At 41.3% G+C, this 22,646-nt stretch overlaps 1 protein-coding gene across 2 annotated transcripts in view; it reads left to right on the forward strand.

The window, feature by feature from the left end:
* The window catches only part of ano5a (anoctamin 5a), a 190,768-nt gene that overhangs the window by 50,108 nt on the left and 118,014 nt on the right, over positions 1–22,646 (forward strand). For both annotated transcript variants that reach the window (XM_078549527.1, XM_078549526.1), the window contains exon 2: positions 14,658–14,728. In XM_078549527.1, the coding sequence (XP_078405653.1) occupies positions 14,658–14,728 (71 nt within the window). The remainder of the gene's footprint in view (positions 1–14,657; positions 14,729–22,646) is intronic.

Here is a 22,646-nt window from a genome sequence, read left to right on the forward strand (position 1 = left end):
TTAAAAAAATCTTTATTTTCAATGTTTTAAACTCTTCAGCTTTTCTAGCACATACTCGCGCACATGTGCGAACTTGCGCTCTCATCCTCCTCTGGCCCCCACGTAGGCAACGCTGAGCACTGCCACACGCGACTCACGCTGGGTAGGCCTTAATTGACCCATCAGTGTGAAATCACGGTCTGGCCCTGATCGTGGGCAGCAGTCGGCTTCCGGACCACCCCCGCATAGTCTGCCCGACGAGGGAAAAATCCTCCCCTATATCTATTTTCCTTTTAAATATGTTTCCACCACCCTTCGACGCAGTGCATTCCATATCAGAACAACTTGATGGATGGGATTTAATCCCTTCCCCCGAGGGGAGTTTGGAGATTGGGAGGGGGGGTGGAATTAATAGGGCTAAAAGGTGGCGGGTAGGGGCTCCGTCACTTTTCTGTCTCTGCCCGGATTAAGTCTGGGCTTTCCTGCTCCAATGCCAATTGAGGCCCTTAAGTGGGCAATTAATGCCCACTTAAGGGCTTCATCCAGCTGCTTCTGGTATTGAACTGGTTGCGGGTCAGGAGGAGTTGTCACGTGGGGAACCCAAAAAGTAAGCTGCATCGGGTTGTGGGGGGAGGGCGCAAAAGATCAGCCATGATCATATTGAATGGCGGAGCAGGCTCAGAAGGCCACATGACCTACTCCTGTTCCTATTTCTTATGTTCTTTTTAACATTTCATTTCATCCATTTTGTGTCATGGGATCTTTTCGCTCTTGGGGCCACTGTTCGTCTATCCTACAGTGCCTTTATCATTATGATGCAAATTCATCCTGCTATATATACTCACAAGAGAAACTAATGAGCTTTGCACAGAGTTTTGACCAATAAACCATAGGTGTTCCATTTACAAATCAAGGTAGATTATAGATTTTGCAGCACAGTTGATGAATGCAAGGTGCTAAAATTAGGCTGCCCTCCCTGCAATGCTCTTTACAAAGGAGAAGCATAATTCAAATTCAGACAGCAGCTCTCTGAGGCAAGCACCAAATGGCACAGTACAGTTAACGAGCAGATTATTTACATTTTATTAAAAAACAGTGCCAAGTCCCTCTAAGTAGTGCACAATGTAAATGAACCAATGATCGTTGATAAAAGTGAAAATGGATTTAGATATTATTAAACCTTCACTTAAAACCTTAAATTAGGTTCAAGGAAGATTTAATCCAGTAAAAGGGATGGATATAAAATAGATCAAAAAGAAAGGAGATTCAAAAAGCCAACGATCAAATTACCAAAGACTATTTTTGAAGCATTAAAGGTTTAATGTTTTTGTGCCAACACAAAGAGCATCAGAAGTAAAAGTTCTGGTGTTATGGATTTAGATAACAAGAGAAAATACCGATATTACTTTTCACATGTAATCTGGCGTATGAAATTCTTGTAATGTTTGAACATAGTAACGGGAATAAGACATTTGGCCCCTTTGAGCCTACTCCACCATTCAATAAGATCATTGCTGATCTGGTTGTGGCCTCAGTTCCACTTTCTTATCTGGCCCCCATAACCCTTGGCTCTCTTGTCTAATTCTGCCTTGAATAAATTCAAAGACCCAGCTACCACTGATTTCTGGGGAAGACAATTCCACACACCAACAACCCTTTGGGAGAAAAAGTTTCTCCTCACCTCTGACTTAAATTGGATGACTTTTTATTTCCAAACTGTGTCCCACAAGAGGAAACATCCTCCGGGTATCCATGCTATCAATTCCCGTCAGGATCTTACATGTTTCAATAAGATCACCTCTCATTCTTCTACACGCCAATGGGTATGGGCCTAACCTGTTCACCCTTTCTTCATAAGACAACCCATTCACCCCAGGAATGAGTCCAGTGGTTCAATACTAGCCTCTCCCTTTAAGACAGCTGTTCAAGAACTCCCTATGAGAAAATAGGACATTGCATTCCCATTGTAAATTCCTCTGATGACCTGGAAATCCGTTTCAGACGCAACAGATAGTTTTAAAGTTTATTTTTCCATTTGTAAACAAAGTGTGAAGTCTATAATATTGGCACAGGCCAGTGCACTGTTATTAAATGCTCTGAGAAAAGCGGGGGTAAAGGGTCAAGCTTTGACACCATGCTGGGAACTGCAATAAACAGACTTGAGAAGGACACGGACTAGAGAAATGGCAGATGAAATGTGATGCAGAGACATACGAAGTGATGAACTTTGGTAGGAAAAAATGAGGAGAGGCAATAAAGACTAAATAGTGCAATTTTAAAGGACGTGCAGGAACAAGAGACTTCGGGGTTCATATCAACAAAATAGTTGAAGGTGGTAGGACAAGTTAACAAAGTATTTTTTTTAAAAAAAAACCTCTCCAGATCCTTGACTCTGTGAAGAGAAACATACTGCAAATCTGGGACGATTACGCACTAATTGTGGTGGCGAGCGGGTAAAACGATGTTTTACCCGTCAGCCGCAATGGCGGGTTTTCACGCCGTATCGTCCCAAACCCGCCACATTGGTTACGCATTCCCCAGAAACACACTATTTCAATGGCGGGTTGGCTCTTATTTGCCCACCACGCGATCACCTCGCTGCTTCATCACGCTGGGCGCCATATTTAATGTCCAGCCGTGCACACACATCTCAGTGCTCCCAGCCAATGACTGCTGCACAGAGATGTCCACAAAAGGCAAAAAGACCGCAGCCCCCAGGTTTAGTGATGCGTCACACATTTTGGAGGCCTGCCACGATGCCCTTTAACCCTGCTCTGGCTGCAGGATGAGCAGTGGAGAGCCGATGAGATTCCCATGTCGCCTTCGTTGGGGAAAGCCTGCCGTGTTAAGTGCTTCTCAGACATTGAAGTGTCTAGTGGAGGGCCTTCCCTGGGATCAAGGACCCTAAAGGGGCAGAAACCCTGCCCTTCCCCCCGCCCAAGATCTTCCAGCCAATCAGAGGCTGGCAGCTCTCCAGCAGCACCACCGGCAGTGTTGTTGGGGAAGGTGGTGGGGGTGCAGGAAAGAGGTGGGGTGTGGTGCTCTGGGAGTATTGGCAGACGCAAGAACATAAGAGCACAATAAATTGGAGCAACAGCAGACCACACAGCCTATCGAGGCTGCTCTGCCATTCAGCATGATAATGGCTGACCTTGGATTTCAACTCTACTTTCCTGCCACTGTCCAAAGCTTCACAACCCTTTGAATTAAAAAATTTCTCCTCATCTCAGCTCTAAATAATTGGTCCTTATTCTGAGGCTATGCTACTGTGTTTTAGATTGCCCAGTCAGGGGAAGTAATGTCTGTGTCATTATCTCCAACTCCATGAGGCCTTATCTTGCATATTAACCTTTGCTGTGACATCTCATCAAAAGCTTTTCAGAAACCCAAGTACACCACTGGTTCCCTTTATCTACCCTACTAGTTACATCCTCACTCTGCTAAATTTGTCAAACACAATTTCCCTTTTGTAAGACCATGTTAGCATTGTCTGATTAAACTCTGATTTTCTCAGTACATTGTTAAGAATTCCTTAATAAAGATGACAGCAATTTCCTGATGACTGATGTCAGGATAATGGGCCTGTGGTTCCTTGTTTCCTCTTTCCCTCCTTTCCTGAATAGTTATGTTTGATAACTTCCAATCTGCTGGGACTGTTCTAGAATCTAGAGAATTTTGGAAAACCATAACTGGTGCATTCACTACCTCTGCAGCTATCTCTTTTTTTTTAAGAACCCTAGGATGTAGGCCATCAGGTACTAGGATTTTGTTGGCTTTTAGTCCCTTAAGTTTCTCTCTTTTTTTCCCTCATTGATATTAATTACCTTAAGTTCCTCACTTTTATTAGGCCCTTAGTTACTATAATGATGCATGTTATATTTTTAAAATATTTTTGAGAACATGGTGGTAATCTGTAAAGAAGGCTATGTGTGTGTGTGCCCATGATTAATTAAACTGGGGGAGGTTAATAAAGACAGCTTGCCTGTGAGAACTGAGAGATAAAGGGGTAAAGGTTTTAGGTTCAGGCATTTGTAATGAGAAGTTATGGTGAGGTTGGTTTGATAAGTAACTAAATTGGATTTAAAATTTGCTTTATAAGTGGAGACTTGGTTTCTCAGCTGTTGAATTTCAAAGGGAAGTTTAGAAGTAACAAGGAACTTTTACGACTTATAAAGATTACATAGGTAAACAGGGGAAGGTATATTAAATTTTATTGACCCGAAAGCAGAGGCAAGAGCAGAATGTTATGGCACAGCAGATGGTAAGTGCTGAGCTGCTCAAATCCCAGAGGGAAACTTGAAACAGCTGCCACAACTGTTTTGCAATTTGTATTTTTATTTTGAGATGTGTGCCTTGAATTCAGTAGTAATAAGACCACTGAGTCTTAGAGGTTTTTTTTACAAAACTAAATTAACCATCTATTAATAAAAGAAATGATTTTAAGCACACACATAAATTTACAGATTACTATTATGATAACTCCTAGCTCCCCTAATTAATCTAGCTACCAGTTACAACTCCGTTAAGGCATCAGTAAAACAACACAGATTTCAACAGACCCAGGCAAAGCACACAATACCCCAGACATTGATAATTAAAATGAATTCTCTTAGCTTTGGTTCCTGGAGACAGCAGCTTGTACATACAGGCTGGAGGCTTTTTACCGTTATTAGGTCTTAGAATGCCTTCTTTCCTTACACATAACCTCATAATCTTTAGACATGCTTCTCCCTTTTTAATATAAATCCCAGTGTTCTAATGTGCCTTTGCAACTTTACTTTTTCCATAATACAAATCTTTCATAGTACTCATATTATCAGTATTTTTTGGGAAAAATAAGCACACTGTTTGGCTTAGCCTCTGTTGGCTAGGTGTAACACCCCATCTCTTTGAAATTCACAACTCTGATTTATCTAAAAATGCAAACGTTTTTCATACTTCACATTCTAAAACTACATATTTAACATTTCAAACCTAGTTTCCCTTCTGGTACATCAAAGCACTCAGAGCAGCTGTATGTAATTCAATTAAAACCCACACATACACACACGCACGTAGAGAAACTAATCCAAACCTCACTGTTAACCTATCTTTTACAATAGATTACAATATTGTTATATTTTTATGACAAGAACATAACATTTTTACATTTGGAGAAGTCGAGTTCAAAGAGGTGTTGAAGACAATGGAATTTGAGATGAAAGAGGAAAAAAGTATTTAAGTAAAGATGTTTAGCTGAGTGTGTGGCTATGTGGGGTAAATGTCCTGAGACCAGATCAGAATGCTGGGGAAGTACAAAAGTCGTGAATTTGAAGGAGCCATCCAGTTTTAAGCCAGAAAAGTCTTTGTTTTCAGAACCTTTCTTTTGGATTTCTACCTCTGAGTGGAAGTGATTGAGGAGTCATGTGGTCTACCTTTGTTACAGTCACAACAATTCTTTGTCTTGGGTAATATTACTGGATTTTTTTAGTTAGAATCTATAAGGGCGTAGTTGTAAAGTAGGCAGTTTACTTGTGTGTTTTGACCAAGTGGGTGCTTTTGGGGGTTGTTCTTTAAGACTGTTTCAATTGTGTAACTTTAATCTTATGCGATTAAGTTTTTTTTTCCTTTTTTAATAAATCTTTTAATGTTTAAAATCCTAAAGGTGTTCCTGGAGTTCTGTGCTTTTGGGGTCAATAGCTTTGTTTTAAAAATACCCAAAAAAGGGTTAATGATCAGTAAGACAGGTTTCCCTCTGAAATCTGGCTTGCTCAGCAAATAACATCCGCTGTGGCGGTAACATTACCTCCTAGTTACCCTCGATGTAATTTGTATCTCCTACTGTAAAGGTGGACACAAAATATTTGTTCAATGTCCCTTCCATTTGCTCGTTCCCCATGATAATTTTTCCTGCTTCTTTTCCTCGAAGGGACCAACATTTGATTCAGCTACTGTCCTTTTTTGTAGCTTGTGGTCTGACAATATATTTTTATGTTCCTCTCCAGTTCCCTTGTCTTCTATTTTTTCCCTTTTTACCAGCTCTTTGGTAGTCCTTTTGTTTCTAAAACACTCCAAAATCTTCAGGCTTGTTACTATTATTTGCGACATTATGATTTTTATTAATCTAATATTTCCCTTAACTTCCCTGGAAAGCCATGGATAGATCTTTCTTGCTGAGATTTTGGTTTTTAATGGAATGCGTTCTTGTTGATTTGTTTCTTTAAATCACAGAACGGTTACAGCACAAAAGTAGGCCATTCGGCCCACTTTTGTCTGTGCTAGCTTCCTAGGGAAGAAATTTAACTAGCACCACTCCCTGGCAACCTTCCCATAACCCTGGACATTCTTCCTTTTCAGATAATCCAATTCCCTCTTAAATGTCTTAATTGACCCTGCCCCCAACACACTCTCAGGCAGTGCATTCCAGATCCCAACCACTTCCTAGGGGGAACAGTTTTTCCTCATGTTGCCATTGCTTCTTCTGCCAATTACCTTTAAGTCTGTGCCTGTTTGTTCTCGAATCTTCCACCAATGGAAACTGTTTATCCCTATCTACTCTATCCAGGCCCCTCATGCTTTTGAATATCTTTGTGAAATCTCCTCTCAACTTTCTCTTCTCCATGGAAGATAGTCCCAACCTCTCCAATCTATCTGTGTAACAATATGTTTCACATTTTTTATTTACTGACATACCTTTTTGGCCTGTATGAAGATTAAAGTTCCTCCATAATTATTACATTGCCTTTGTTACAAATTCCAATAATTTCTTGATTAATGCTCTGTCCAACGGTATATATTGGTAGCGAGACAATAAGCTACCCCTAAGAGCATTTTTCTGACCATATTATTCTTAATTCCATCCAAAATGATTCTACTCCCTGATCTTCTGAGCAAAGATCATTTCTCACTACTGTCCTTACGTTGTCATTTACTATCATGGCTATTCCTCCTCCTTTTCCTTCTGTCTGTCTTTTTGAGATGTTATATCCCCTGGAACGCTTATTTCCCAAACTTGGTCACCTTGTAACCATGGCAAAATTTAATGCCCATTTCTGTGGCAAGTATATTGGTGGAAGGCATTAAATCTGGCAGCAGATTGATGGGTGAGGACCTGCTGCCTTCCTGCAGAAAGGCTCATAGAAGGCCTTCCCACCCCAATGCTAATTGAAAGTGAAAAATTAATGCCCAATTAAGGGCCTCATCTCGCCACCAATGGCATTTGCCCAGCAACGGGCAGGGGTTTCACATCTGGAAAAAACTTTGATTTATGTGTGTCTTTCATCACTTCAGGACATCCAAACAACTACAATGAAGTACTTTTGAGTGTATTCACTGTGTCATGATTATGTGACATGTGCACGTGGAATATTAATCCTTAATTTAATCAGCTGGTCAAATATACATTGAACTTCTTTAAAAGGGCTTTTAAAGCAAGCAAAGGCATTGACTTAAGATGGCTGCCACAGGTCACCTGGCACATCTAATTTTACAAGTTGGTCAGTTTCTAGAGGTTTCCAATGTGGATTACAATTTGGACATGTCATTTCACGCCTGCTGATGTCAAGAATTACCTCAAAGATGAACTGGCTCTCATCATTTGCATTTCTATCTTTTGATACCTTTGATATGTTCTTACTAGCTCATCACAGGGAAGAATAGTCCATTCAGAAGTGATGACTGGGACCTTAAAGAAACCAATCTTCTAGGGCATAATACAATTGCCAAGGTCTGTTCAGACATGAGCTAATCAATCGCCTTCTGAATCATTATGGGTAGAGAGGTCATATGACCAGAATCACCATTTTGAAATGTCTTTTATTACAATAGCCTAGTTGCTTTTAGCAGCCTGAAGAAGTCTGCAAATGGAGCAGTAAGACCATTTTTCTTTCCCTGCTGTTCTTAAGTTGGAGCCCTATCTCTGATACAGTCTGGAATACATCAGAGATAGAGAATTTCAATCAAAAGGAACCCTGCCTCTTTATATCATACTAAAGTTAACAGACAAACAGACCGAAAAGTTCCAGAGGACACTTCAAAATCCCAAAGCAGCGTTTCCGGGTGAAAATCTGGGACCACCATTTTGAAAAAACTGCCTCAACCATGAATAGCAGTGAAGGATGCATTCGCAGTGAACTCTCTTTTTTTGCCTTTTATCATTGAATCTTAATTTGGCTAAACGTTAGCCGCCTCTATTGCAAAACCTCTGATTATTGCATGTGTGTTTGTTGCAAAGGTCAAAATGTGTGTTTACCTTTTATATATTTTTTATATTTCTTTTAGCTGGGTGGCTTTTCAGCTCAATATAAAATAACCCCTTTCTGTTTAAACTCAAGAAAGCCTGTCAGACTGAATTCTTTACAACCAGCATGTAAACTGTTAAGTGCAGACACTGAATTAACTTCAAACTTATAAATTTTTTTATAAAACTGTAACAATCAATCAAGGGGTGGGGAAGAAAGGGTGAATCCTGGCACCAGTCCTCAGCGGTTGTAACTGCTGTTGTAAAGTAGGAAATGTAGTAGCCAATTTGTGCACAGGAAAGTCCCACAAACAGCAATGTGCTAATAACTGGCTAGTTTGAGAGGTGAATAATTGGCCTGGATTAATACCATTACAAAGCACCGTTCTCCCTCACTGTATTTATAGCTAATTGGATTACAGTGTAGTGGGCTTTTCATGTGGCTGGAGGTAGGGTTAAGATTTTCCTATGTTATGCCCTTTCATCCAGTTTGAGTGTAAAGGAATCTGCTCACTTCCAAGTGCGTATCTTCATTTCCTGTTGCAAATGCAGCATCCCCATTAACTCTTGTTTGCAGTTTAATCTGTGTCTTTTTACCAAACTATAATGCAGTTTGGCTTGTTCAGTGACCCGTGCTTTCAATCTGACTGTAAATTAATTTGTTTGGGATTTCACTGTGATGTGATTGAAATCAAGCATCTGATTGCAATATAGGCCAACATCTGTGGCAGCCTTGCATCTCATGAGGTGATGGTTTGAGCCATGGGTGTCAACTCTGTTAAGCATTGCTCAGGACCCCCAGTCTGGCAAGGCAGTCTCTGCCCTACTTACTGCAAAGGAAGACAATGGCTGAGAAGGTGCACAATTCACTGGCCTCTGTTTCCTCTGGGCCCTTTTCTTGGCCAGCTGAGCTTTTTATTTCTGCTCACCTCTTCCAATGCCCTTCCAAACAGTCACCCTCTAGAGGTCAAGGCTGTCAGCAACTGTTAGCCAGGTGTCAATGTCAGTGTCTGCCATTTTCATATCTCACTTGTGGTTGTCCTTGTATCAGAGGTATGAACACCAAGAAGGTTGTGACCCATAAGAAATCAGTGTGCTTCCAATGATTTACAACTATCCTAAAATCTTTCCTTCCCTTCAACAAATTTGAAATTTAGTGCGGGTCATGAGCTCCATCAGTTTAAGGGCTAGTTCAGTTATGATGATATTATTGTGGAAATCTATCTTCAAGGTTTGTTCCCCAGTGATTGCAGTGAATTCTCAACTTAGGAAATATTTCCTCCTGACAAAGTATACAGCAAATGGTGAATAGTTGGATATGATTTCAGGACTATAATCCATAGTAATTAATTGAAATCTAAAGATGCATTAAAGCAGAATTGAGGACCATAAAAGGATTTGTAAATACTGTGCGAGTCTTTGCAATTATTTCCCTGGACACTCGCTCCCTCCCTTCCCTCTCTTTCCCAGTATATCTTTTATATCATTATGTCCTTTGTTTTCTCTTTAATTTTTGAGCCTTGGTGTCTCTCTAGAATGCTGCTAACAGTATTGCAGTACTGCAGGAGATAATGAACAGTAGATTACAGTGTAAATCCAAATACAGTAATGACCTAAATTCCAACACTCTTGTTGACATTGATTTTGTTGTTTTTTTTTAAAAAGTACTGATTTTGCACAACGATGCATTAGAAATTATCAGCAACCTTGTCATTGAATAAAATACAGCAGTATTTATATTTTTGCTTTTGAATAATGAATTTCACAGAATATGATGTAATCCTTCAATTCGCCATTCATTAGTACACAGATAGTTGCAAGGTGAAAGCAGCAGACTGTCGGGTTGAAATTTCTCTGTGTACTACTTCTAATATGCTGGTTAATTGTTTTGCATCAAGTTCCTGTGTTTTATTCATCCATATGACGTGGGAATCTCTGGCAAAGCCGATAGCCATTGCCCTTCCTGGATGCCCTTGAGAAGGTGGCGGTGAGTCATTTCTTTGAACTGCTGCAGTCCATGTGAAGTTGTTTTCACTCAGTGAAGTACATTTTGAAGTGTAGTCACTGTTGTGATGTAGGCCAGTGAAGCAGCTACTTTTCACCCAGCAAGGTCCCACAAAAAGCGGTGAGGTAAATGACCAGATAATCTATTTTAGTGATCTTGATTGAGGGATAAAAATTGGCCATGCTATTGAGGAGAACTCACTGTACTTCTTTGGGTTAGTGACATGGGATATTCTGCATTCACCTGAGAGGGCACATGGGGTCTCTACTTAGCATCTCTAAAATTAAAATTGGACGCCGGGAACCATGCAAATGAGTGGCACCTTCCTGGTTAGTTCGTGTTAAACCAAGCCTGGATTAAAAATGGAAAACACCAGGAAGTATGCCTGTTGTATATTATGTACAGATCTGCACCGTGGTGGTACAATTTGATTTTAGTCTCAGAACCCTGGAGGAAAAATGGCCTCAAAGCTGCTGTTTTCATATTCTCTTTAGCTGCCAGTAGAAGCTAATATTTAGCAGTTAATTTGACAAAGATAAGCCCTTTCTACTTTCAATTTTAACTTCTCAGATTTTAGGAGGCACTGTGCTTTAATCCAAATGCTAAATCTTCATCTTGAATACTAATAAACGTAATTGGTGCATTACAAAATTGTTTGGTCTTAAGTTGTTTGATTTTTGTCCCATGCCAATGCTTCTAGCACAACTCCTGAAGCATTTCCCTTTTTCAATTGTGATTCAAGTGTTTGAGTAAAGCTGCCCATACTGTTGTCAGAGAAGGGACACACCCTCGTCTAAAAGCAGAGGTAACTTTGGCCATTTGAATCCATTGTCCAGCAGCTTAGTGCCAGTGGCAAAGCGGATAAGAGGCTGTTTCAATGACAACTGGACAGGCCATTGTGCTGCTGCACCATCAATGCTCCCTGAACAAACCTCAGAACATGGAAGGACTTAGCTGTGGTTACTAATTATGAAAATGAAAGTATGCTATTCTTCCTCAATTAATGTAACCTGATGATTAATGTAATGTTGCAACAAAGCTTTAATTTATCTTATGGGTTCAAGTTGTTCTTGCTTTTCCTCATCCCTTAAAACTAATGTTTTCTTCCTTGAAGATATTGCAGTTATCACTGGCATCGGAGTGGAATTGCCAGGTATAATAAATCTTTCTGTGAATGCTTTGTGCATTTTGTGTTCTGCTGTGTTTCGTTTCCAAGTGTCAAACCAGTGTGCAAGTGATTGGAAGTCGTGCCTTTTGGTATTTCCAGTGTTAATCTTGATGTTGTGTCAATGTGATTGCATTTTGTGGAACTCCTCAGTAATTGAGCTGAATTGCTATATTTATCAGTGTTGCACAAGAGTTTCTGGGGAAAGTGAATTAATCTAAAATGCCACATGCTATTGCTGTTGCAGCCAATGCCTTTATAAAAGGTTTTTGCTACTGAGACAGGTAGCTCAAGTCGACAATCCTCCCAACTCAGCAGACCTGCCTTGGTTTAAGAGGGCTCTGTTTGATCCAATTTTCACTCCAGGGAGGGGTGGGGGGTGCAGGTTGACCCCTGAAGCAGATTCTAGGCAGCCACAGGAGCAGGCAAGTGCTGAGGTGGACTGGTTAGAAGACCCACCTAAGTTCTCTGGAACTTCAGCATAGTTGTTTTTAGATGCTGTTAGGCCCTCTACCCCTCACCCCTCACATCCCTTCATGCCCCATCCACAAACCATACCCCCTAATTTTTTGCCGCCTCTATACCAACTCATGACCCTCACCCTTTATGCCCCCTCATCTCTGTCACCTCATACTCCCATATCACCTCCATGCCAACTCGTGCCCCTCATTCTGCCATGCCAGCTCCATAACCTTTCACCCAGCTTCCACCATGTGCAGATGAAAGAAGAATTCTAACAATTTAATACAGTGCTCACTCATACACATTTGATAATGGGGAAAAAAAGCTCCCATTCAAGAAACCCATACAAAGCTTTTAAATCTTCTCAAGTAGTTAATCTCTTATAGAAACAAACTTCATTCAGACCCCACATCAAAGACAACTAATCCTTTCATGGTTTCTTTGAGTTGTCAATCAAACTGTTAACTCAGAACCCGTGCTGAGATAATTGAAGCTTTTTAAACTCAGTCAAGCATTCAAACTGACATAATAATAGCCCTTGGGGCAACATCAGCAAAGACCTCTGGAAACTGCATGACCAGATGGTAACTTTTTTCTAAACTACACCAATGTCTGTCAATTGAAGTAGTCTGGCAAAGGTTGTTTTTTAAGCTCTTACTGACAGCTTAAGCCTTTTTATTCATGTTTTAAGGGGGGGGGGGATTTAAAATTCAGATCATGACACTTAAACAGACCTTATCTGTGCTTCAAAAGCATTTACATTTACTCCATCAATTCATAACTCCCATCCAACAGCCAAAATGGGGTCTGTTTGAACTCCACACTAAGGCCATAGAAACCAGGAGCAGGAGTAGGCCATTTGGCTCTTCGGCCTCAATAGCCTGCTCCCGCTTTCTCCCCATGTGCTTTGATCCCTTTTGCCCCAAGAGCTATATCTAACTCCTTCTTGAAAACATACAATGTTTTGGCCTCAACTGCTTTCTGTGGTAACGAATTCCACAGGTTCACCACTGTCTGGGTGAAGAAATTTCTCCTCATCTCAGTCAAAAGGCCTTGCTGAGTTCAGGTTTCCCTGCTGTGTGAGTCAAGCCCCATCCTCTTCCCTCTGCTGGCAAAAATCCAATCTGTTGGAAGTGGGAGCGGCAGTTCCGCATCGGGGGGGTCCCACCCGCCATTTTTAAAAGGTCCACAGAGTCTTCCTGACTCCAACAACATGGCCCTTAGTCTCCCTGTCATCACTGAACAGGGGATTCAACACGTGCTGCTTGCTTTCATTAGTGAAATTCAGGTCATGTAGCTATTCAGATGGATGCACTTCCTTTTTAATTGAATGACGGGTTCAACTTCTTGTTGTCTCTTCATCCGCATTCAAGCTCTTTGTGATTTTATTGTTCCCTGTAAATGTGGAGTTACTGGTTTTTGCAAGGTAAATTGCATTGAACATGATGCAGCTTCATATCGTTTCACTGGCTGCCCAACAGTTTTCTCCACAGCATTTAAAAAGGATGTTGTGAGGCGGAGGGTGGGTTTATCTGCTTTCTGAACATTTAGAGAGCCAAAAAAAGAACATTTTCTTTCCCCACAGCATCATGTGGCAGCAAGAACAAGGAAACATTTTCCTGTGAAAAGGGGTTAAAAGTATTTTGAGATTTCCTTTTAAATTGCTGGGGGAGGGGGTTGCTGGTGATCCACAGTGAACAAAGCAGTAATTTGGAATTGAAACTTCTGTCCTGTAACTATTTGCGCACTAACTGGAATTTTGGATGAGGGTTGATTCTGGCTCCATTTAATGTTGTTTGTTACAACCTACAGTAAACTGAACACTTTGGCTGAGGTGTTTGTGTAGACATCTACAGAAGTGTTTTGAATTTTCGTGATTGCCCCTCCTATCTTAGCCCATGATTAATTAGGATTTGATTGAAACTTACAGAATACTGAAAGGCCTGGATAGAGTGGACGTGGGGGAAGATGTTTCCATTAGTAGGAGAGACTAGGACCCGAGGGCACAGCCTCAGAGTAAAGGGAAGACCTTTTAGAACAGAGACGAGGAGAAACTTCTTTAGCCAGAGAGTGGTGAATCTATGGAATTCATTGCCACAGAAGGCTGTGAAGGCCAGGTCATTGAGTGTATTTAAGTCCGAGATAGATAGGTTCTTGATTGGTAAGGGGATCAAAGGTTACGGGGAGAAGTCAGGAGAATGGGGTTGAGAAACTTATCAGCCATGATTGAATGGTGGAGCAGAGTCGATGGGCTGAATGGCTTAATTTCTGCTCCTATGTCTTATGGCCTTATGACAGCTGACCTTTACTCCAAATAGGAAGCCAGGAACAGACCATTCTCCAGATAGCTGCACTCATGTCAATCTCCCAGTCTATCCCCCACCTGAATAATATAGAATCCATAAATAGTTTTTCATACAGTTGGTCCAGCTTGGATAGGCACAGCTGGCAAGTCTTCCACTCTTCCCACCCCACCCCTTTGCATCATCAAGGCTGGAGAGATAAGGGTGTGTTAGATTATGTGAAGAATGTTGCTTAAACTTGGGGTCTGCCAGTCAAGAGTCATGCTCATATGCCTTCTGCTTGCATCATTATTCTGTTCGCACAACGTTTGAAAGAGCCACATCAAATTTTTAGTCATGAAATGTTGTTTTTGCACATGCCTGATCATGCCATGCTCTCTTGCTGCACAAAGATGCTGATGGAAAAGCTGCTGGATGATGTTTTGAAAAGATTGTTTCCTTCATAAAATGTTCTTGAAGTTTCCAAGCAACCTTTGTGCTGGCAGAAAAACTCATGTTGTTCATTATGTTCCCTCCATATTTTAGGTGAAGACAATGGACCTTACTATGACCCTTCCAATGGTACCAGAGAAGGAGAAATTCCTGGCAATCCAGAGGTAAATCTTGTTGTTTCTTGACCTACTGTACTTCTATACATTACAAGGTTTGTAAAATGGCAGTGCAGGAAGAACAGTTATGGCTGTAATAAATGATCAAAATGAAGGGTTTGCTTCAGACAAACCTAATTTGATGATAAGTAAGCTGGAAGCGTATATATCGGAAATATAACTTCTTGTTTTCTCTGTAGAAATGCTGATTACTCTGCTGTGTATTCCTAGTATTTTCAGTTATTTCCTTTTTATCGTTTTCATTTTGATGTTTTAGTCTCGTGTCCTTTTTATCAAATGTTGTGTTATAAAACCTTTTGGACAATATGACCATCATGCAATGTGACTATCTGGTAAGATGTTGAAATGACCTTCATAGAATGACCTTCAAGAGGATTGACAAGAATTAATGTATAAATTTTGTACCAGAATCAGAATCATAAAATTGTTACGGTGTAGAAGGAGGCCATTCGGCCCATCTTGTCTGCACCGGCTCTGAGCATTTTAACTTCGTGCCAACCTCCTGCCTTTCCCCCATAACCCTGTGCATTGTTTCTATTTAAATAATCATTCAATGTCCTCTTGAATGCCTCAATTAAACCTGCCTCCACCAAACTTCCAGGCAGTGCATTCCAAATCCTAACTACTCACTGCGTGAAAAAACTTTTTCCCACCTCACATTTGCTAAAACACTTCAAAACTGTGCCTTCTGGTTCTCGATCCATTTACGAGCAGGAACAGTTTCTCCCTATCTATTCTGTCCAGACCCCTCATGATTTTGAAAACTTCTATCAAGTCTCCTCTTAGCCTTCTCCTCTCCAAGAAAAAAAATATCCCAACTTCTCCAATTTTTCCTCATAACTGAAGTTTCTCATCCCTGTGACCATCTTCGTAAGCCTCTTCTGCACACTCCACACTCTGTTCACATCCTTCCTATAGTAATACTGAAAATGTAGATTTCCTGTAAAGGAGCAAGGTTTCCCCTTTTAGAAACTTCTACAGACACTTAATACTTGACTGTGTCCATTGTTCAGCTTTGTTTTGTTTCTGTCGCTTGAAACTCTCCATTTCCCTTGAGGCTCACCCCTGGATGACCAGTGACATTCCTGCAATCTATGGCTCTGGCTGACAGTTTATGTCTCCTCACTCATGGAAATCTCAGGGAGAATGGATCTCTGAAATCAGCTGCTAACATGAAACAATCAGCAGAAACTCACTGAAATGCGCAAGTAAATTCTGAGAAGTTAATGACCACTACTGTCCAGATGCTTCCCCAATTGTGATCAGATATCTAAGAATTCTAAAACAAAGATAAAAATACCTGGAAAAGCTCAGCAGGTCTGACAGCATCTGCGGAGAGGAACACAGTTAACGTTTTGAGTCCGTATGACTCTTCAACCGCAGTTGCTGTCAGACCTGCTGAGTTTTTCCAGGCATTTTTATTTTTATTTTTGTTTTGGATTTCCAGCATCCGCAGTTTTTTTGCTTTTATCTAAGAATTCTACTTGGGACTAAAGGTTCGATCTGAACTCTAGCCTCCCTCACCATACGCAGCCTCCCTCACCACACCCAAATGAGAATGCTGCAATGTGTATCCTGGTACTTTGTCTGGAGCAGCAGCCCCAGGAGGGAGCCAAAATTATAAGTAATTTTTAAAAGTTCATGGAATTTTTTTTTATTGTTATCCTAGCTTGTAGTAAAATCACATGAGCTCCCAATTCCAATATTTTTAAAAGCAATAAATGAAAGTATTTAAAGGAAATGGGAGGAGTGCCTGCATGGATTCTCTCCCGAGTTGCTTACAGCAGTGTCCTGGGGATTAGGTTTTGCCCTGGAGTCTCCAGGAATTAATCCTGGAGGATTGACAATCCTTCCAGCACTCCTCTAAGGGTCAAGCATTGGCTAGTGATCACTCGTTACAATGCTGCAGTGGGCACAAAGATAAGGGAATAAATCTTGATTTCTTGTTCCTTTTTAAAATGAGCGTTGGCCTGCCCGTACGTTTTTAATTTTGGTGGCAACATCGAGGCCTTGAAACTGCCCCAAGCATTCTAAATTACATTCCACTGCTGTGTGCGCAGATAAAGCTGCAGTCAGACTATTTAAGGAAGAAAACTGCTTTCGTTGTTTTTAATATAATCCACAGCAAGTAAATTGTTGCAGAGATCGGCTTCAGCTGCTTGTCAGCAGTGTTTGAAAGTTATTCAGCTGTGCTCCTCTTTTATTGAGAGGCGGTGGGTGGGTGGGGGAGGAATTTGTTTGAGCTGTTAGGTTGGAAAGATGTTTGGAATTGCACCATAAATGTTAACTTGTCCTTCAGTCATTTAAAAGCAGTTTTTCTCCACAATTTCCCTCTCCATACTTAGTGCTAGAATTAGCTTTTTAATCCATCATTCCACCTTGCCCACTCTTAGGCTATTAAAAATCCCCCAGCAGTTTTGCTTCGGTGGTTGCCACTTCATAATCTTCTGCAGAGCAGAATTTCCAACCCACAGGATTTAATCTCTCGACAGTTCGAATATATTTTGGGAGCTGGAAGCCTAGGCACATCACGGCTGCTGCCTGTAGTTCTGCCTGTGCGTGATGGCCCCTCCAGTTACATCTTCTCAAGTGGGCTGGGTTCAGCTAAATATAACAAAAAAAGAATTCTATTTCAGAAATATACAAAGATGTCAGCATGTTAGGGTTGCCAACTCTGGCTGGATGTACTTGATGTCCGTTCTCACGATGCGCTGCCACCTTCTGTCAATTGAAAAGCGAGCAGACATTTCAAGGCCTGATGATTCATAACCGTCAGACTGCTCCTCTCCTTTCTCATCACCAGCAAAGACTTTTATTTTTCTTTAATGGCTCTATGATTTTTCTCCTGCGTTGCTCCCAGCAATGTCTTGGAAATTAGTCTCAAATTCTAGGAAACTCCAGGCCGAGACGAGGTCATCCTGGTGAGAGTGTGCACACGTTATATTGTCACTATACAGCTGATGGGATCAAAATCAAACAGAGGTCCGCATAACTGAGTCATTTTCATGACTCAAGACCAAATTTGGACAGAGGGTGAGTGCAACAGAAAATGAGAACCTTTTTAGTCAGACAAGATCTGTTCTCGTAAAGTATTGTTTTATGTGCTTTGGCTGCTTAGCGGCCATGGTGCTGCAAGTTAATTGCCTGGGTTGAAAAAGGCCTGGCCAACTGGTTTATGTGAGAGGAGAAAGATTTAATAGTAGACAAGGGACAGCGAGATTTAAACTCCAGTGGCATATTTTCCAATAAGCTCCAATAGAGCATTAATCTGATTGGAGGCCAAGATACCACTACAATCTCATAAGTGGCTTGTCACTTGTGAGTTCTGATTAATGCTACACATGGGATAGAGGGGGTAATTTTGCAAGAGTTTACTTAAGGTAGTTGAGCATGGTATCTGAGAAAGGATTACAACATCTGTATTCCCAATGTTCTGATCCATATTTGGCACAAACAAGGCAGATTGGACAATAGGGGAAGGGCCAATAATGTTTGTAGAGTGTAGTAGTTTTTACGTTAGGATCCTTCTTATGAATTCTACTATTATTACTACTGAAAATATTATTTTCTCACCATTTCCGTGTTTTTTCTCGGCTACCATAACTGGATCCCACAGAGCAAAGGGCCAGTCTACTCATTTTGTCAATGCTACCCTGAACTGGCTGTTTAATCTCTACTTCCAGCAGATGTGTTTTGACCACAGTGAGTTTGTCCATGACTCTCACTCCCGTATTTTGTCTTTTTTTTCATTTCCCACAGTGACTCAGCTGATGTTGGGAGATTGCAGGCCCAATCCACATCCCACCGCCATTTCTGTGCAAAAGGTTGACATAAACAGGCACCATGAAACACAGAACATCCCTTTGCTAGAGTGTAGCACCATCCAAGTTGTTGTTCTGAGCACCTAAACTGTGGGTCGAAAAGTATATTCATTGCTGTAACGTTTCTATGTAAGGCCTTCAAGGCCCAGCTTGTCGGGGAACTCCTGGCTCTAATAGCTGGCAACACAGTCCTCAACTGTAATACAGCAATTCTGAAATGATTATTAATTTTTAACTATTGATGTGGATGTATGAATGACAAAACTGGGTTTATCATTTGAAGTTCAGTTTGCAAGCATGACCCCAAGCTTCTCTGTCATTTTAATTCTCCAATTTGCTCTCCACGCTGAATTCTCTGTCCTTGACCTCCTGCAGCGTTGTAATTAAGCTCAACATAAACCCAAGGAACAGCGCCTATTTTTTCGATTAGGCACTTTACAGCCTTCTGGACTCAACATTGAACTTAACAATGTCAGACCATAACTTTTGCCCCCATTTTACTTCCTCTTTTCTTCGCAGGTTTTGGTTTTATTCTCATTTTTCTTTCCCTTGTGCCTTCGGATGGAACACCTATTTTGACTGAACACATACTTTGTTTCTTTAGTTTCCAACTCCTTTGGCTATTCCCACAAACTCTTTTGTCATTTAACCTCTTCCGCCTTCCAGTCTTCCGCCCTCTCTCAGGCCTTCCCCTTGTGTCCTTTTTTCCACCCTTCCCCATTTCAATTGCTTCAACCCTCTTACATTTCATCAGGGCTGAGGAAAGATGGAAAGGTCATTGACCTGAAACTCTAACTCTGTTTCTTTCTCCATAGATGCTGCATGACCTGTTGTTTTTTTTTAGTTTGTATTATAATTACAATTTTTATTTTATTGACCAGCTCAGGGTGAATAACAAAACAGAGATTGGGTAGAATGAGCCTCAAATCTCCAGAGTTTAGAAGAATGAATCTCATCGAAACATAGAACATTCTGGGAGCTTGGCCTGTTGCTGTGAGGCTGTTTCCCCTCATTGGCCATTTAGGGCTGAGATGAGGAGAAATTTCTTCTCTTGGAGTTGTGAATCTTTGCAATTCTGTACCCCAGGGGGTTGTGGGTATTCAGTCATTGAGCATATTCAAGGCTGAGATGGTCACTATGGGGAATCAAAAGGATACCTGCATAAAACAGGAAGGTTGAAGATTAGCCATGAAGTTATTGAATGGCAAAGGAGGGCCAGGGGCTTTATGGCTTATATTACTGCTCGCTGTTGTGTAAGGCCCAATTTATATGAACGTGTTCTCCCAGCAGATGGGTCTCATCTACCATGAGTAAATATAAGAAATTGTGGATGATGTAACGAATGGGTAATCATATAGGCCTCCTGAGGATCAGGGCACGCCACTGGAAATGTTAATTCTTTTGTTTTGTTTTTAAATCAGCCCTGTATTATCAACTTGAAATGGGGCTGAAGAATGTCGTACCTCAACCTGTTAAAGCCAGGGTGTCCCTTCTGGAATTGAACAAGGTGCTGCACTGCTGGAGTTTCTTCAATCAGTGATTTCTTTTGAGGAGGACCTGACTGGGAGTTAACATGCTTTTTTGAGCAAATTTGGCAGTAGAAGCCGAAGAAACAGAAGTGCTTCAGTGTCCTGTTTTTACTGGAGGACAGGATCAGATGACTGAAATGTGCAAACGTCTGAGTGGCTGCCAGGGGTTATGTTTCCATGCACGTTTGACACGGATATATTGCAGCTATTCTGGGTTAGAATGTAAGGTTAAAGGCTACGAGGAAATGCAGTGCTCAGCTTTTAATCAGCTTGTCTGACTAATAGTGCATTCCTGAGATGAGGATCTCTGATCAAATTTTTGTCAGCAAATTCCAAGGGATAATGTTCAGAAGAAAGTGGTAATGTTGAGGCCAAACATTGTGTCTTGCCATCAAAATACTTTTTTGTTTAAAAGGAGAAAGGTAGGCGGATTGCCCTTCAGAAATCAATTACACTCCAACACTAAAGCAATGTGACTTGCCAATGACTTTCAAACCTAGATTTTGCAGTCAGCATTATTCTAATGACCACTTTAACCCATTATTAAATAGCTCAAAACAGTGTTAAAAAATAATGTCAATCAGAATGTCTAGCCCTTAAAGTTTAGATTGTTTGAAAATTAGCACAGGTCCATTACCATAATCGCATTAAATGTTACAGCAATAGGCAGAGTTAGAAACCAGGAAAACGATCCAAAGAACGTGATCTTCATCTTTGCCAGGAACACGGAAAGGCTTGTGGAAAATTGGACCGGGGTGCAGTAATAATAGGCTATTCTGTTTTTAAAAACCTTAATTTTAAATTCACATCCTTGTTTTCAAATTCTTCCAAGGCCTTGCCCCTCTTTATAACTTCCCCAGCCCTACAACCACAATCACCTTCAAGATCTCAGAATTCTTCCAATTCTGACATCTTGTGTTTTCTGAATTTCATCGTCCCACTATTGGTGACCTTGTCTTCAGCTGCTTAGGCCCAAAGCTCTGCAATTTTTTTCCCCTAAACCTCTCCGGCTCTCCTCCATTAAGATTTTGAACACATCTAGCAACTCAAGCTGGGCATGAGACGCTGTGGGCCATCAGCAGCAGCAGCAGAATTGTATTCAACTACAATATTTAATCTTGTGGCCCAGCATAGCCCCTGCTCTACCATTACCATCAACCCTGGTTCAATGAAGAGTGCAGAAGGGCATGGCAGGAGCAGCACCAGGCATACCTAAAAATGAGGTGTCAACTTGGTGAAGCTACAACACAGAACTACTTACATACCAAACAACGTAAGCAGCATGTCATTAACAGAGCTAAGTGATCCCACGACCAATGGATCATATCTAAGCTATTGCAGTCCTATCATATCCAGTCATGAATGATGGTGATTAATTAAACAACGCACTGGAGTAGGAGGCTCCACAAATAACCCTATCCTCAGTGACAGGGGAGCCCAGCACATCAGTGCAAAAGACAAGGCTGAAGCATTTACAACCATCTTCAGCCAGAAGTCCTGAATGGATGATCTATTTCAGCCTCCTGCTGATATCCCCAGCATCACAGATGCCAGTCTTCAGCCAATTTGATTCACTCCACGTGATATCAAGAAATAGCTGAAGGCACTGAATACAGCAAAGGCTATGGGCCCTGACAACATTCTGGCAATAGTATTGAAGACTTGTCCCCAGAACTAGCCGGGCCCCTAGCCATGCTGTTCCAGCTACAATACTAGCATCTACCCGTCAAAGTGGAAAATTGCTCAGGAATGTCCTATCCACAAAAAGCAGGACAAATCCAACCCAGCCAATTACCACCCGATCAGCCTACAGTCAATCATCAGCAAAGTGATGGAAGGTGTCATCAACAGTGTTATCAAACAGCAATTACACAGCAAATTATCTGCTCACTGACGCTCAGTTTGGGTTCTGCCAGGGCCACTCAGCTCCTGACCTCATTTTAGCCTTGGTCCAAACATGGTCAAAAGGGCTGAACTCTCAGCTGAGGTGAAACTGACTGCCCTTGATATCAAGGCAGCATTTGACGGAGTGTGGCATCAAGATGCCCTGACAAAACTGAAGTCAGTAAGATTCAGGGGGGAAAACTGTCCACTGGTTGGAGTCATACCTAGCATAAAGGAAGATGGTTGTGGTTGTTGGAGGTCAATCATCTCTATACCGAGATATCACTGCAGGAGTTCCTCAGGGTAATGTCCTAGACCCAACCATCTTCAGCTGTTTCATCAATGACCTTCCTTCAATCATAAGATCAGAAGTGAGGAATGTTTGTTGGTGATGGTGCAATGTTTAGCACCATTCACACATCTCAGGTGCTGAAACATTCTGTGCCCATATGCAGCAAGCCCTGCATAATGTTCAGTTTTGGGCTGAAGTGGCAAGTAACATGTGTTCCACACTTGCTAGGCAATGACCATCTCTAACAAGAGAGAATCTAACTATCTTCCCTTTACTTTTAATGGCATTACCATCATTGAATCCCCCACTAGCAATGTCCTGGGGGGGTTACCATTGACCAGAAACTGAACTGGACCAACCATATAGGGCAGTTGACGGGC

This window comes from Cetorhinus maximus, chromosome 9 (genome assembly GCF_964194155.1).
Source record: "Cetorhinus maximus chromosome 9, sCetMax3.hap1.1, whole genome shotgun sequence".
In the NCBI taxonomy this organism is placed as follows: Eukaryota; Metazoa; Chordata; class Chondrichthyes; order Lamniformes; family Cetorhinidae; genus Cetorhinus; species Cetorhinus maximus.